Source organism: Fonsecaea erecta (assembly GCF_001651985.1).
Source record: "Fonsecaea erecta strain CBS 125763 chromosome Unknown Scaff5, whole genome shotgun sequence".
Taxonomy (NCBI): domain Eukaryota; kingdom Fungi; phylum Ascomycota; class Eurotiomycetes; order Chaetothyriales; family Herpotrichiellaceae; genus Fonsecaea; species Fonsecaea erecta.
The window spans coordinates 1,898,417-1,911,713 of NW_017387248.1; the positions used below are offsets into that span (position 1 = coordinate 1,898,417).

A 13,297-nucleotide genomic window follows, 5' to 3' on the forward strand; every position below is an offset into this window, starting at 1 on the left:
CCTTCTGGAGTCCAGTCGATGATCGGCCGGAAAAATCCCACCCGAGCCCAAGTTGCCGATGCTTGAGGTGGGTGAAGTCCCACTGAAGGGGTGCCAGCAGAGCGCGCTAGGTAGGGGCTTTTCTCGATGTCTGCGTGGTGCCTGTGCGAATCAGCTGGCAACCGTTCTTGATGTTGGAGTGCTTCTCTTCCCTATCAACAGCTCGTGGAAGTTGTAAGCGACGAGTACTCTGTTCCATTATCGGGGAGTGTTGTCCCAACGCGGGTTCCCATCGATGTAGACTATGACCTGTTTAGCATCAGTGAGTATATCGTACCCCGTTCTCAAAACACAAAGGAGAATACGAGGGCCTCCACAATCGACATGTGGAGCATCCAGTTCTCTTTTTTGGTACATATGTCTTGTCTTGTCTGTAATCGTTGCTTTCCCCAACCCATTACTCAACGTGAAGAAAGAAAAAGGGTGGTGAAATCTGTCTGGAAAATAGAGTCGGATGCCTCGCACTGCGCAGCACAGCGATGGAGGAGTTGATTCAGACAACATCCCAGCCAGAGATAGATTTATGAGTCTCTGAACGGCGCAACGGGCGGCAGCCGATGAAACGCCTCCTTTGAATCATGCATTGGCGAGGAGATAATAGTAACTTCAAAGGGACACGAGTTTGGTTGCTCACGGAAAAAAATCTTCTCCAACGGAATTCCGCCCTGCGAGAGAGGATATAACCTTGCCGTAGGGGTGTTGCCTGATGCACTATATATATTCCAACCATGTCCTGAAAACATCTGCCTCTTCATTTGTGCTGTTATCCTGTTTCCCGTCGTCCACGCTATCCTTCTAAGCAATGCCTCCAACATCTTCCCGCCCTTCCAAACAGTGACATACTCCAAAAAGAGAGCCGTCGTAAATGTGTCTCTGTTCCCAGTGTCGTCAAGAATGGCTATCCATTCTCATGCCCGAACCCTGTTCAACTCCCCCCTGGCTAATCATCGTTGGCGGGGGTAGCCATCATAACCATCACCATCGTAGATACTGGAGTCCATCATTGACTGTCTCCGGTCCGCCATTTCTACCCCGTCGGCCCCCGTGGGCGCCATCAACCCTTTCTGTCCCGACAATAACTGGGGTGGTGACCTCAGGAGGGCAGCCGTGGAGCTGTCATCCGTCGTCGTACTTTCGTCGCGATTGTGCCCCATTCGCTGCCTTACATCTTGCATTCCTGAATGTATCCTTTTCACCCCCATAACTTCAAAGCCAGCCTCCGTATCTTTCTCCTTGGTATTATTATTGGCGAAAATCATAGTTTCTCGGATTGCTTTCGGTGATAAGGATTCTTTCGACCATTCAAACATATTCAACCAAGGGAGCCAGGCCAACAGGACGCGATGTGCGAGGGAACGTCTCTCTTGACGCCCGCCCCTTGCTGACACAGCAGGAAGAGTCTGGGGTCGATTCAATGTCCCGAACACTGCAATCTGGTCCTGGTCACCTGCGCTTCCCATTTTGAAAGCAGATGGATACGGGTTGAGACCTAAGCCGCCGATGGCCGTGTCGGCACCCTCGCCGGAGGAGGGGTTGCAGCAGTCATCGTCATCATCTTTTTTCCGCAGCCACGAGACATGCTTCTGTGCCAGCACATAAAGCACCCGCACAAGACTGATGACTCCGATGGCCAGCGGGATCAGTTGACCAGCTCCCGCAGTCGCGGAGCTCACAAGGACGTTGCCCATGTGGTTCAAGTTGAGGGTGAACTCGATGCTGAGCATGGCGAACACAATCCAGAACAGATTGAAACAAGACAGGCAGATATACCATACCGTCAACCTATCAGCAGTAGTGTTAGCAGGAAGATGTCGGTCGGGAAGTTGATCTAGTTTGAATGAATTGCAGAATGTTACTCACTCTCTCTTATTGAGCGAAACATCCGCGTCCGGGTGCTCGATCAACTCCCAGTTATCCGCCTTCCTGCTCCATTTCCTCGCCACGTAGACAATGCCGGCGATGCCGGCCACAATCGCCATGACAGCATAATACAGTGCCGAAACTATGGCTATGGCCAGATTGATACCCCTGGTCACCCAGGATTCAACCCGCATTGGACCCAAGAAGAATGTTTTCAGGCCGCCGCAGTCTTTTCGGCGATCACACGGGGACAAGACGTCGATTCCTTTGGCCCAGAACCAGACCCCGTAAAGGGTGATCATGCTCATGAGGATGAGGCGGAAGTGCGTGCCAAAGCCGCCAAAGTGGCGGCGTCCGCCTGGGCCTTCCGTTTTGTAGTACACTGTATAGAGACGAATGGTCAGCCGTAAAGCTCGGAATGCTAAAATAATATCCAGCCGATCCAGTCATATTACTGATGCCAAGGATAAAAGCGACTTACTCGTGCGATACCCCCAGAGGCTCATGATGCTGAATAGAAACCCGATGCACAATTGATGGATCACCAGGACATCTACCACACGAATCTTGTCCTCCTGGAGCGAGTAGAAGAAGACGGTCGAGAACAACGCGAGGAGGAAGATAGAATTCGTTTCGAGAGAACCGATAATCTCTTCGCAGAGGAAGTTGTTCGCGACCCAGGACGTCATCCATTGGGTGTCTGCAAAATGGTCCAAACGTGTTAGTAAAACACAAATGTATAATTGATGGCATTGGCATCCGGGTGTCGGATGGATGGGGATCGCCGAACATACAGATACCAACTCTCACACCGAAGCCATAATAGTCGGAATTGCCCTTGATGGAACACCCCTGCTCTTTGGTTCCCTCGGAACTGCAGACCGGGTCGGCCTCCGCATCACCTTCTTGAGCAGCATAGGCAAGAGTATTGAACAGCAAGAACACCATGAGACAGAGGCAAAGCGTTCGTACGGGTAGAGGCATCTTCGAAACCCGCAACGCTGTCCTCGCGATATGAAGTGGGGAACCTCCAGAGTACAGAGTAGGTTGGAGGTCAGCCAAAGGAGGTTGCTCAAGACAACGGCACGAAAAGCTGCGAGTGCTTTCGAGAGCAAATCCGAGAATAAAAAGAAAGTAGACTTGAATTCAGCTCGATCAATGAGGAGAGAAGGGAAGGCTCTTTCGAACAAGATGCCAAACTCATCAAACCCAGGGACGGCTGGTGCGGCTGCAGAATACACCACGTTCACCAGCCCAATTCACCAACCATACAGCCTCTTTTTCTTGCAAACGCTGCGCATGTGCGCAAGGGTCTGGGGCGACAGCACCCATCTTGGAAGAGGGTGTGGTGTGTGTGCCTCTGTGTCGTACAGACGTGTGTGCTGCTGCAGCAGCAGCTGCATCAATCGACGGCAGTGGACGAAATGTCGTTTCCGGAGTGCTAGAATCTTTCCTAGTCCAAGGCCCAGACCGCGAAGCTCAGCCGGCCTCAATTTCCAGCAATCAGAGGCGGTTCGCTTTTTCCAACGTCCCGCGGGAGCCCCGCCCGACCTTCTCGTCCTCACCGCTGCCCACATGTGGCAGAGCTGGGACTCGAAAGAAGAGGGCTCGGATGTTCGTGACATGTTATTCGTGCGTGCAGGTGGACAGATGGGGACAGGTTCGCGTGCTCGTGGGGGGCTTGCGAAGATTGCTGATTCAGGCCGCCATATGGCTCAATGCGGTCACGGTGGAGGGTAGGCAAACGGTCGGTCTTCTCGGTAAATGCTCAGCAGTGTGTGTTTAACGAAATAGGCAGTCATAGGAGAGTTTGTCAGAACAGGTGATAATGACCAGAGTCGAAGTAGATGGAAAATCCGTCAAGATTGGCGTGGCATGGTGCATGGTGAGGGACAGCCAGCCACCGCGTAATTCTAGTTACACTGCCAATGTGCTCGGTATGGTCTTCCATCCTATCGACAACGACGACATTGATGACATTGCCGACACCACCCTCAGCCTCATCGTCTTCTCATCTGTGCCTTGTTCCCGCCATCAGCGGTTCATCTCACTTCATCATTGTCTCGACTTGTGATCTATTTCTGCAAAATCTTGCTGCACACCACCTGCAAACTGCAAATCACTTCGTAACATGGCGGCATTCTGCTCCCGCAGCTTGTTCGACACCCTGCCAATGGTGTGCTAGAACACGTTTTCGGGGACTCTCGAATGCCTCCTGGATATCCCATTCCTTTTCCATGTGACCCCCTTTTGGCCTGTTGTTTTGATGGTGACTGCCTGCTGAGCACATTCAAAAATAGCCTGTGCATTGACATGGGACGAGGCTGCGCCTATATCAGAGGACTGGTCTCAGCCGCAACGCCAATATCCGTGGACTCCAAAAGAATTCACCCGTCTCTTGGCTCTTCCGATTAAGTGGCAGGGTTAAAGCTCAACTCATGATTATTCGCCGGATCTGCCTGCAATTCCATGACTGGTGGATCGTCGATATCATCATTGTCATCATCCACAATTATGGTCACCGGCATCGACATTCCACGGCCAGACGTTCCTACCTCCGATACGATCTCATCAGGAGGGGGGGCGCTCTCTCTGGCATCACGGCCATGTCCGGGCTCTTCATGGGGCAGAACGCGCCCAGCTTCACTGCTGTAGAGGGCCATGTCACTCTCGCTTGGGTCGTGATGAATCGAACCGTCGTCCTCTAAATCCGTGAAGCTTGGTACTGGGCTGCAGTCATTCCCTTCGACGCGCGTGCTGTCATTGGAACTGCCTTTGTCACCAAACACCCCCTCGACCTCGGAGTTCGCTGGCGCTCGCTGCGACGTGGTTTCCGTACCATCCAACCGTGCAAAGTCCCACGACTGCCGTGACCACTGAAAGTCCATGCCGACTCCTTCGTCAATTTCTGGAGGGGGGATGTCATAGGCCGGAGGCTGCTCGTACTCGCCACCACTACTGGCTGCTGTTGGGAGCGTCAAGTTCGGTGGACTTTCTGTTCCGGCTAACAGACCTCGAGCCTGCCGACTTCCTTCTTCCTGCGCCGAGCCACCCGGTCCCGCTCCCACGCGGTGACCGTGACCGACTGGAAAAGCGCCCGAAGACCCATTGTGGGAGGAGTCGCCGAGACGCTGACCTTCCCCCGTCATCGGAGAAGAGTCACGCGAGTCTTGCGGCAGTTCAGAGTCGGCTGCGGCATCGTTGCTGTTGGGATTCAATTCTTGGAGGGCTTCCTGAAGTTTGGGCCCGCCTAAAGGGTGGTCCGACCGTCGACGATAGAACAAGAGATACGCCGCACTGGTCACGACCGATCTCGGATCCGGTTTTGACGAGACGTGAGAATCTAGCCCGGTTAGCAGAGCCGGGAAACGGGTATGGAGCAACTCACCATTGTATTCATACCAGCTATTGTTGTAAAAGTTCTTCGCGAACGCCGTGTAGTGACCGCCTCCCAAACCCCCGTAGTGGTTATCAACGGCGATCAAGTCGTAAATCATGCTCTTACCGTCTTGCTGATCCCTAACCATCTCTGAAAGATCGAGCCCTTCGGTGGGATAGTCAACCTTGACTTCAAGCTTGTCGCGGAAGCTTCTGTTAGAACTGAACCGCTTCAAGTGCATGACCAGGATATCGGGCGCTTTCCACAACTCGAACATCTTGTCGGCTCTGCGGTGCTCTTTGCACCGAGGACAGTACCAAGCATTCTGCTCAGACAGCGTTTCGGATTTGCCAAACTCGTTCAGACAATCTATCAATGTGATGCCATTCTTCTTACGATTGTTGCGTTGTTCACGTTTGGCCGATATCTCTGGGTCGGGCAAGAGGCCCACGCTCTTCCATGTGGGAAGACCACGGAAGCCCTCACTTCCGTCTTCATTGCCGCCAAATAACGCATCATAGCCCTCTTGGCTCCAGTCAAGGATGATGATTTCACCTGGTCGGACGAAATCGCCAGTCTCGGCTTGGGGAATCGGCTGAGGCGGCGGCAAAGGTGATCGACGGTGTGGGCGTCTGGCCGACACCTTGCCTCTGTTTTTGTTCTTGCCGTACTTGTGTGCCTTCTTGTTCCGGCTGGGCAAGATCTCCTGGGGTTCTTGGAACTCGGATTCGGACTCAGGACCAGAAGGGAGGACTGGACTGGCTTCCGATCCGGACTCGTTGCTGTCCATCGGAGTGTCGTCATTCTCAATGTCCGCAAGCTCATCGTCGCTCTCTGCAGAGCCACTCTCGCCGTTGGCAAAAGCAAGAGCACCGGTGGGCCTCATCGTGCGAGACGTTGGTTTGGGAATTCGAGTTTTGATAGACACGTATTCTCCCGTCTCTGAGAGCTGGCTCCAGCCAGTAGGAACGCCCTCCCCGGTGGCGACGACCTGAACATCGAAGAGTTGTTGGAATCGGCGGGGTAAGGGCGAATTAGATTGCAGGAGCTTCTGTAAACCAGCCTCAGCGGGCTGAGGCCGCAGTTCAGGAGCTTGACTAGCATCCCGCATCGATACATCTACGAGACCATCTTCGCCCTGCACAGAGGTGGCGGTCGGAAGGCCCGAGCCCGAGCTAGACATGTCGTCCGTCATAACCATGGTGTCGGATCCTTCTGGTGTCCCAATCCCGTCGTCGGAGGGGTTGTATTCCTCATCAAGGATGCTCTTAGTGGTCATTCCCATGACATTTCCGAGAATCTTCTTCAGGACACCATCGTAGGTAGCCCTGTCCTCGCGGCTCAGCACGAGATACGTGGGCTGGCCAAAAAAGAGTTTCGAGGAGGTGCGTGCGGGATGTTTGACGAGTCGGTTGAAAATTGGCACAAGAAGACGGTCGGCTTCCGGACTGTCTGCATCCACCACGTCTTCGTCTGCATCACTCCTGGACATGTACAAGCTGAACTTCCGCGGCTTGTTTGGATTGTAATTGGTTGGGACGGATTCCAACTCATACACGCAAATGATGTCGTTGGCTTGAATACTTGCCTCGGAAATGACGATGTTGTTGTCAAAAATCTTATAAATCTTATTTTTGTAAGATTCAGCAACAAGCAGTCGGTCCACGTCGGCGTGCGTCCTCAGAGCCACAAATTCCTTCAGGGCTTTGATGGTTGAATGTTTGTCAATGTCTATGTCAATTCGAATGGGTCGCTGACGGAGCGGAAAGTACAGAATCTCTTTCTGCCAGTTGTTCTCGATGGGCAGTTGCAAGGTTAAATTGTTGAAAGGGTCGAAGATGATGCTGACTTTGTTACAAACCGGGCAGGTCAAGGTGGATTTGTACATCCCAGCAAAGAGATCTGTGACGACAGAGTCATTTCGGGCCTTGTAGATTTCCCAGTTCTTCTGAGCGAAAGCCTGAAGGGCTGCGCTATCGTGGACCATGTCGTCTGTGGAATCCGGCTTTTCGATGTATGGCTTCTTTTGGATGCGGTTTAAATCTTCCTGAAGTCCGTCAAGGAGGAACAACAGAAACTCCTGAGAGTCTTGTTGTGAATACCCAGAGAAGTTGGACCCGTACTTGCCCACTATGGCTTTGAACCTGCTCGGGTTCGTCGAAGATGCGTTCTCGTCGTAGATCTGATGAAGAAGGTTGGCGTAGGCCTTCGCAATCTCGCCATGGTGACCCAGGGGATTATCCACGTTAAGGTCCTGCTTCCATTGGTCATGGAGGAAGTACTGGGTCAATTCTTCGACACTGCGAATGCATTGCAAGGCCGAATTCATGTAACACGTGTTTCCCAAATTGCTCAGTCCGGTGATGCCTCGTGGTCTCCCGTCCCGTTTCTGCCGTCCCCGCGTCATCATGCCAGGAGCTGGGCTAGATCTTCCACTGGGGGTGAGGTTCTTAGCCGCACCTCTGATGCCTTTGGCGAGGTTGAGCTTGGAACTCTCGCTTGGCCACTCATCCTTCCCAGACTTTTGTTCCTCGAGCACAATCACTTCTTCGTTCCTGCCCAGACCCACGAAGCTCAAAGTCGACGTCTTCCCGTTGTAATTAGGGTTCGCAGTGTTGTCCTTAATCTCAGTAAGAAGCTCACGGTGCTCGCCTACCTGAAGATGTACGAAGGTGTTGACATCAAGGAGCATTTTGTCTCCTGCCGTGGCCACGATCTCGACACCAGGCGCTGGGGAAGCACTTCTGGAAGCGGCAGGAGTGAGGCCACCCGAAGCACTGGCATTTTTCAGTCCGCCCAGGATTCTCCATACTCTGACTTTGGTGTTCATATCGATGTGCAGGAGCTTCTTGCCTTCTTTCAGCCAATCGTTGCACAACGTCTTCTTGCTCGCAATCATTCTTTGAGGGGGGAGATCGCTCTCGCGTTGGGTCTGGATCGTGTGCTCACTGGGCACCTTCAGGAAGGAGAAGAGTGGCGGATTCAGCTCCCACGTCACATTTGGCATTGTTGCGTCGGCACCGCTCCAGTCATGGGCGTATCTAGTGATGACAGGAGAATCCTTGGCCAGCCCGTACCATGATATTATCAGGTCCCAGGCTTCCTGAGGGAACACTCGATAGTCTTCGTCCAGTGTCAGGCCTGGTCGGAGAGGCACATATTTTTCGCCCGCCTCGTCCGTCAACCTGGCATCCTCGTCGATCACCATGGCAATGTCCGAGTTGTCAACAGGTCCGATTTCACCTTCTGTCGCTGATTTTTCCACCCTCCCCACGTCACCAGGCACAGAACTACGTGCCTGGACTTTCTGAAACCATTTTGCAGAGATGAGGTAACCCTTCTGACCTTCCTCCAGCTCTTTCTGCCACAGCGCCGTCACTTGCGCGATCTGGTCATCGATCGAGGGTATGGACGTAGCGGTGGGAGGGACATCAGCGTCTAGCGAAGTGGCCGCCGTAGAGCGATTCGACGGACTGGGAAAGAGGGAGTCCGTGGTGGTCGAGCTGGCACTGTTGTCGGACGAAGAAGCCGCGCTTTGTTGGACGGCCCGAGCATCACTAGTGTGGGTGAGTTGATCTGTCGTTCGTATGTCGCGGTGTCTCAAGCCAGTGTCTTGCTGTTTTGCCTTCAGAGTGTCTTGAGAACCCGACGGCATGGTATCCGAGTTGATGGGCGTGAAACCGGACCCGGAGCCCGGTATTTGACCCTCACTCATCTCTACGTCGCTGTTGTAGGACTCTCTATCCTGGGCCCCCATATCAGACGCCGGCCTCTTTACAGCGGGGGAAGCGGAGCGCAGATGCCTGCCTAAATCATCCTTGGAATGCGAGAGGTGCTGGTTTCGGTGATTTCGAAGTTTTTGAGAGGAAGCGGGCATGTCCCGGGCGGGAGTGCTCGGAGGGACAGGTAATAAGGAGGTCCAGATTCGCGACTTAAGCCAGGACCATGGATTAGAGGGAGCAACAAGGCGGAAATCTGACTGTCGAAGTAGTGAACGTGTCGATTGTGAGGGTCTGAAAATGACGCCGCAGAATGTGAGGGCCAGCGTCGCGGGTGGATACTGGCCTACCTCACTGGCGGTTTGCCTGCGCTAAGAAAATGGCCTGGTGAGGCAGTCAACTGCGGTGAAGAGCTTGCTACTTGACAATGCCTAGTCCTCAGCCACGACTTGTCGGGGGGATGATTACGGGATGCCTGCAGACTGGGGTCGGAAACTGTCTGAGTCTTCTAACAACCGAAACTGAACTGATTTTGTTTGTCAAGCTTATCCACCCTGTTTGGGAGTCTGTCTACATATGAGCCGAGCCGCGGGCTGCGCTCGTGTGAGGCTCCGGGTAAACACCAGGCCATCCATCTTCAGTGACAAACCTATTCACCACGACAGCTCCAGGGTACGTACTAGTGAGCCAATGATACATTAGGTATTTCGTCTGTTTGCATGGTCCATCATGATTAAGCAAGGCTTCCACCGCCTCACTCGTAGCCTTCTGCCTGGCCCATGGAACAAACCAAGGCCTTCTGTGTTCGAATCATCTTGCGACAATCTTGTCTACCTCATCCCTCGCCTCCGACCACGTATCAAGGTTCTTCCTCGCCCATTCGATATGGCATCGTGCATACGAAACCTATTGGTGTGTGAAAAGTTAGCTGAATGGACACGATCCAGAATCTGGACTCCGGGAGTCCGTTTGGACCACACGTACCATGTATCTCTGGAGGTCGTCCTCCTTCTCTTTCTGGAATCTCTTGAGATCTCGCATCACTCCTTGAGTTGCGTCGTGTACGTCTTTCTCCGACACTTCGAGAGCCTGTTCCAGCTGAGATAGGCTTTCTCGCGTTTTCCCAATCTGATCCCGTCTCGTCCTCTCCGGGTCAACATCGACAAAGCCGTTCACGGCATGTCTGAAGCTGCCAAATATCTTGTTGGTCACAAAGTTGCCGCTGGGAGACTTTCTGTGTGTTGTTGGAGAAGTTGGATTCTGGTGTGGCTGTCCTTGAGCAGCCGACGGAGGTGATAATGGAGGCTCACCATGAGTGGGTGGAAAGTCGGAGTCAACAGATTCGGTCTCTTCATGCTGCACGTCCCTCCTCTCCGGTGGACCCCTTGCAGAAGCACTCGATGTTGAGCGACGCGGGGGGCTTGCCAGTGTCGTGCTGCCGGCCAGATACGCATCAATCCGTTTAGCCTCTGACTCACTGCGTTCGAGCTGGTCCAAAAGGTAACGTTTCTTCTCCAAGTCCTCCCTGGTCATTTCTTGCTGCACTCGTTTCAGGACTCTATATTTCAGAACATTCCGGACGACACCCGCAAATTGCGCACTCTCCCTCATAGGCTCGGCAAATGTGGCTCCCAAGCTGAGCGATAGCTCTTCGGTTGAGATATAAGTGCTGTCCACGGCTTGCCCAATCCGCTCAATGGCTGCTGCCACAGTCGGGGACTGCTCGGAGAGTGAGAAGCCATTATACCGCGCCCCCAACTCTGCAAGATCCGCCGAAAGCTTGGTGAGGTGCTCAATAGTACGGCGGTTTACTTTTTCAATACTGCCTTGCAATAGGATCTCTAGTTCCCGCGTGTTTTGTTCAAAATTGATAAAGTAGGGGTCAAGGTCCGTTTCGCTCAGTCTTTCCGCATTCACGGGAAACCGTCCGAATATCTGGGGACCGGGTGTCGTATGGGACACAACCGAGGGGAAGGTCTGGTCTGGGGGAGATATAGGCGTCCCAGTACTTGAAGTTGGTCCGTACGGCCTAAGCTTGGCCGAGGAGGAAGGGATGGGTAACCAGTTGTGAGCAGGTGTCGGGTTAGCAGGGTCCAGAGGTGGTGCTTTCAGATTATTCTTTGGTACCGACGAGACCGGATGAGCATGCAAGACTTCATTCTGCACAGCAAGGTCAGTATCCTGGTAGTGCAACAAATAACGGGGTTGGCCATTACCCAGCTGGAGTTGGGATCCAGGAACCTCCACCAGACGCCGTCCTCAACCACCTCCTTCATTCTCCGACAGCGGTTCAGAAAAACAGCGAGCATACGTTTTCGCTGATCAATTATGCCAACGTCTTCCTTTGCTTTTGTGGGTTTGGCCGCATAATCTGCCATTGTGTGTTTCTCGGGGATTGGAGGAATGATCAAGGTGGGATGGAGGTTGATCAGAGCGGCGCGCAGTGAGCTGAACTCCGAATATCTCCTCGCGACCTCAATGTCCTGCAAGATCCTGTCAGCTACCCAACCAGTGGTTCCAACGTCCACGGGAGGTGCATACTCCAGTCCGAATCTTGTACACGATGTACCCTCCATCTGCGCTTTTGCCTGCGTCCGTTATGACAATTTCCAGGTCGGGTTGTTCATAAAGGATTTGCTGGACTCTGCTGTCATAGCCGCCTTTGGGAGGGACGGGACCACTCTCCGCTTGTCTCTCGTCCTCCTCCTCCTGCTCCTCATCGTCGTCATCGCGGAACTGTGATGCCTGGTTAGAGGAAGTGGAGTATGAGGTCGGCGACGTCGGCTGGACTGAGTCTGGGTCTAGTATGTCAGCGACAAGCTCAGGCGGTATGAATACAAGCGCATACAGGAGGTGCTTAGAGTTGGATTGGAGGGCTCAGTGGCAGAGTCCTGGTTGTTAAAGGACCCGTACGGGTTGTTGTCCTCGTCGTCCTGCCACATCTTGTGCTGACATGCAACGGAGAGGCAAGGGATGCGACTGGACACGGGTCAGGAAGAAGGACGAAGGCTTATCGTGGAGGTTCCATTGTTTCAAGAAGAACGGTAAGTGAGAAGAACACAACCTCAGTTGTTGGAGGAACTGGAGATGCTGGGAACGTTAGATGCACTCGCACCCACCTAGCCACGTCATTGGTTGGTTTCTCCAAGACGCTCGGACCAGCTCAGCCTGTGGGAAGGTTGAGAAAGGATATATTCTTCCTATAACTCCATGACCTCCATGACCTCCACGGTTCTCTGCTCTTCGACCACCCTACAGACTTCATGCTGGATGTCAAGCCCTCAACATGGCTCTATTGAACTGTCGGCAACCGTGACTGGTCTAGCTCGCTGCAGAATATGTTGTGCTCTGCGTTCACTGCTTCGCCTGTAGCATTTCCTAGACATCCAGTATGATGCTAACAAGCCCCCAGTGCTGCGGTTCATGATGAAAGAAAGAAAGAAGCCCTTTGATCCTCAGCACCACAATTCATATCCCTGCCATGGTTGAATGTAATTGACCTCTCTGCTCTCTTCCATCGCACCTACCACCACTCCCTTGTCCATCTTGGTTTCGAACTTCTGCCGCCACCACCACCCCTTAACCCAACACTGTACCCATAGCCATAGCCAGATTGATATGGCACCATCTGTCCGTTCATGATTGCTGGATGTACCATGGATGGGCTTCCTGCATCCATCGGTGCTGCCCAGTGTGGCCATGCATGTGCGAACCACCACTTCCCATTCGCCCTCTTTCGGACACACCAAAAGATCATGGCAGCAATGAGAATAGCCCCGAGGACCACACCAACGATCATGCCCGCCTTTGCACCTGTGCTCCAGTGATCCCACCCACCATCATCAGGGTCAACCACGTAGACCAGCTGACCCGGGTCCCCAGTGTGGGTTGCATTTGGGAGTGGAGACCCGGAGAAGGGAATGATCCAGGTTGAATAAATACTTCCCATGTCGTCTTGGAGGTAAATTTCAAGCTCGGTCAGTGTGACTGTTGATGTCTGCGTGGTTGTGGTGGGGATCGGCGTGTACTTCGTTGTCGGCTCAGTGACTGCAGTCGTGGAAGGTGAAGCAGGTGAGGAGATCGTGACGGTTTGGCCAAATGTTGCAAAGAGAGTCGTGGATACATGGCAAGTGACGGTGGTAGTAGCGTCACTGATGAGAGTGGGCGAGATCATGACCGCCGTGGTCGTGGTCTCTGTGACTGTTTGGGTGGTGAATGACATGTTGGAATATTTGGCTCCGATCACATTAGAGAGAAGGTTGAGAGGAAGGAGACACCTTTTTGAAGAAGATAGAGTGGA

General features: G+C 53.2%; 2 protein-coding genes across 2 annotated transcripts; both read right to left on the reverse strand.

Annotated features, from left to right (window-relative positions):
• Positions 1 to 983: 983 nt before the first annotated feature.
• Positions 984 to 2,883, reverse strand: AYL99_06751 (hypothetical protein; the record flags this gene model as incomplete). The annotated part of the gene is made up of 4 exons (XM_018838260.1): positions 984 to 1,821; positions 1,900 to 2,281; positions 2,381 to 2,599; positions 2,694 to 2,883. The coding sequence occupies 4 exons, from the start codon at positions 2,881 to 2,883 to the stop codon at positions 984 to 986; spliced, it is 1,629 nt and encodes a 542-aa protein (XP_018692820.1).
• A 1,427-nt stretch (positions 2,884 to 4,310) lies between these two features.
• On the reverse strand, positions 4,311 to 13,219 carry AYL99_06752 (hypothetical protein; the record flags this gene model as incomplete). Its single annotated transcript, XM_018838261.1, has 7 exons — positions 4,311 to 5,242; positions 5,288 to 9,023; positions 9,982 to 11,157; positions 11,214 to 11,480; positions 11,539 to 11,798; positions 11,846 to 11,976; positions 12,744 to 13,219. 7 exons carry the CDS (start codon positions 13,217 to 13,219, stop codon positions 4,311 to 4,313), a joined length of 6,978 nt encoding a protein of 2,325 aa, XP_018692821.1.
• Between the last annotated feature and the right edge of the window lie 78 nt (positions 13,220 to 13,297).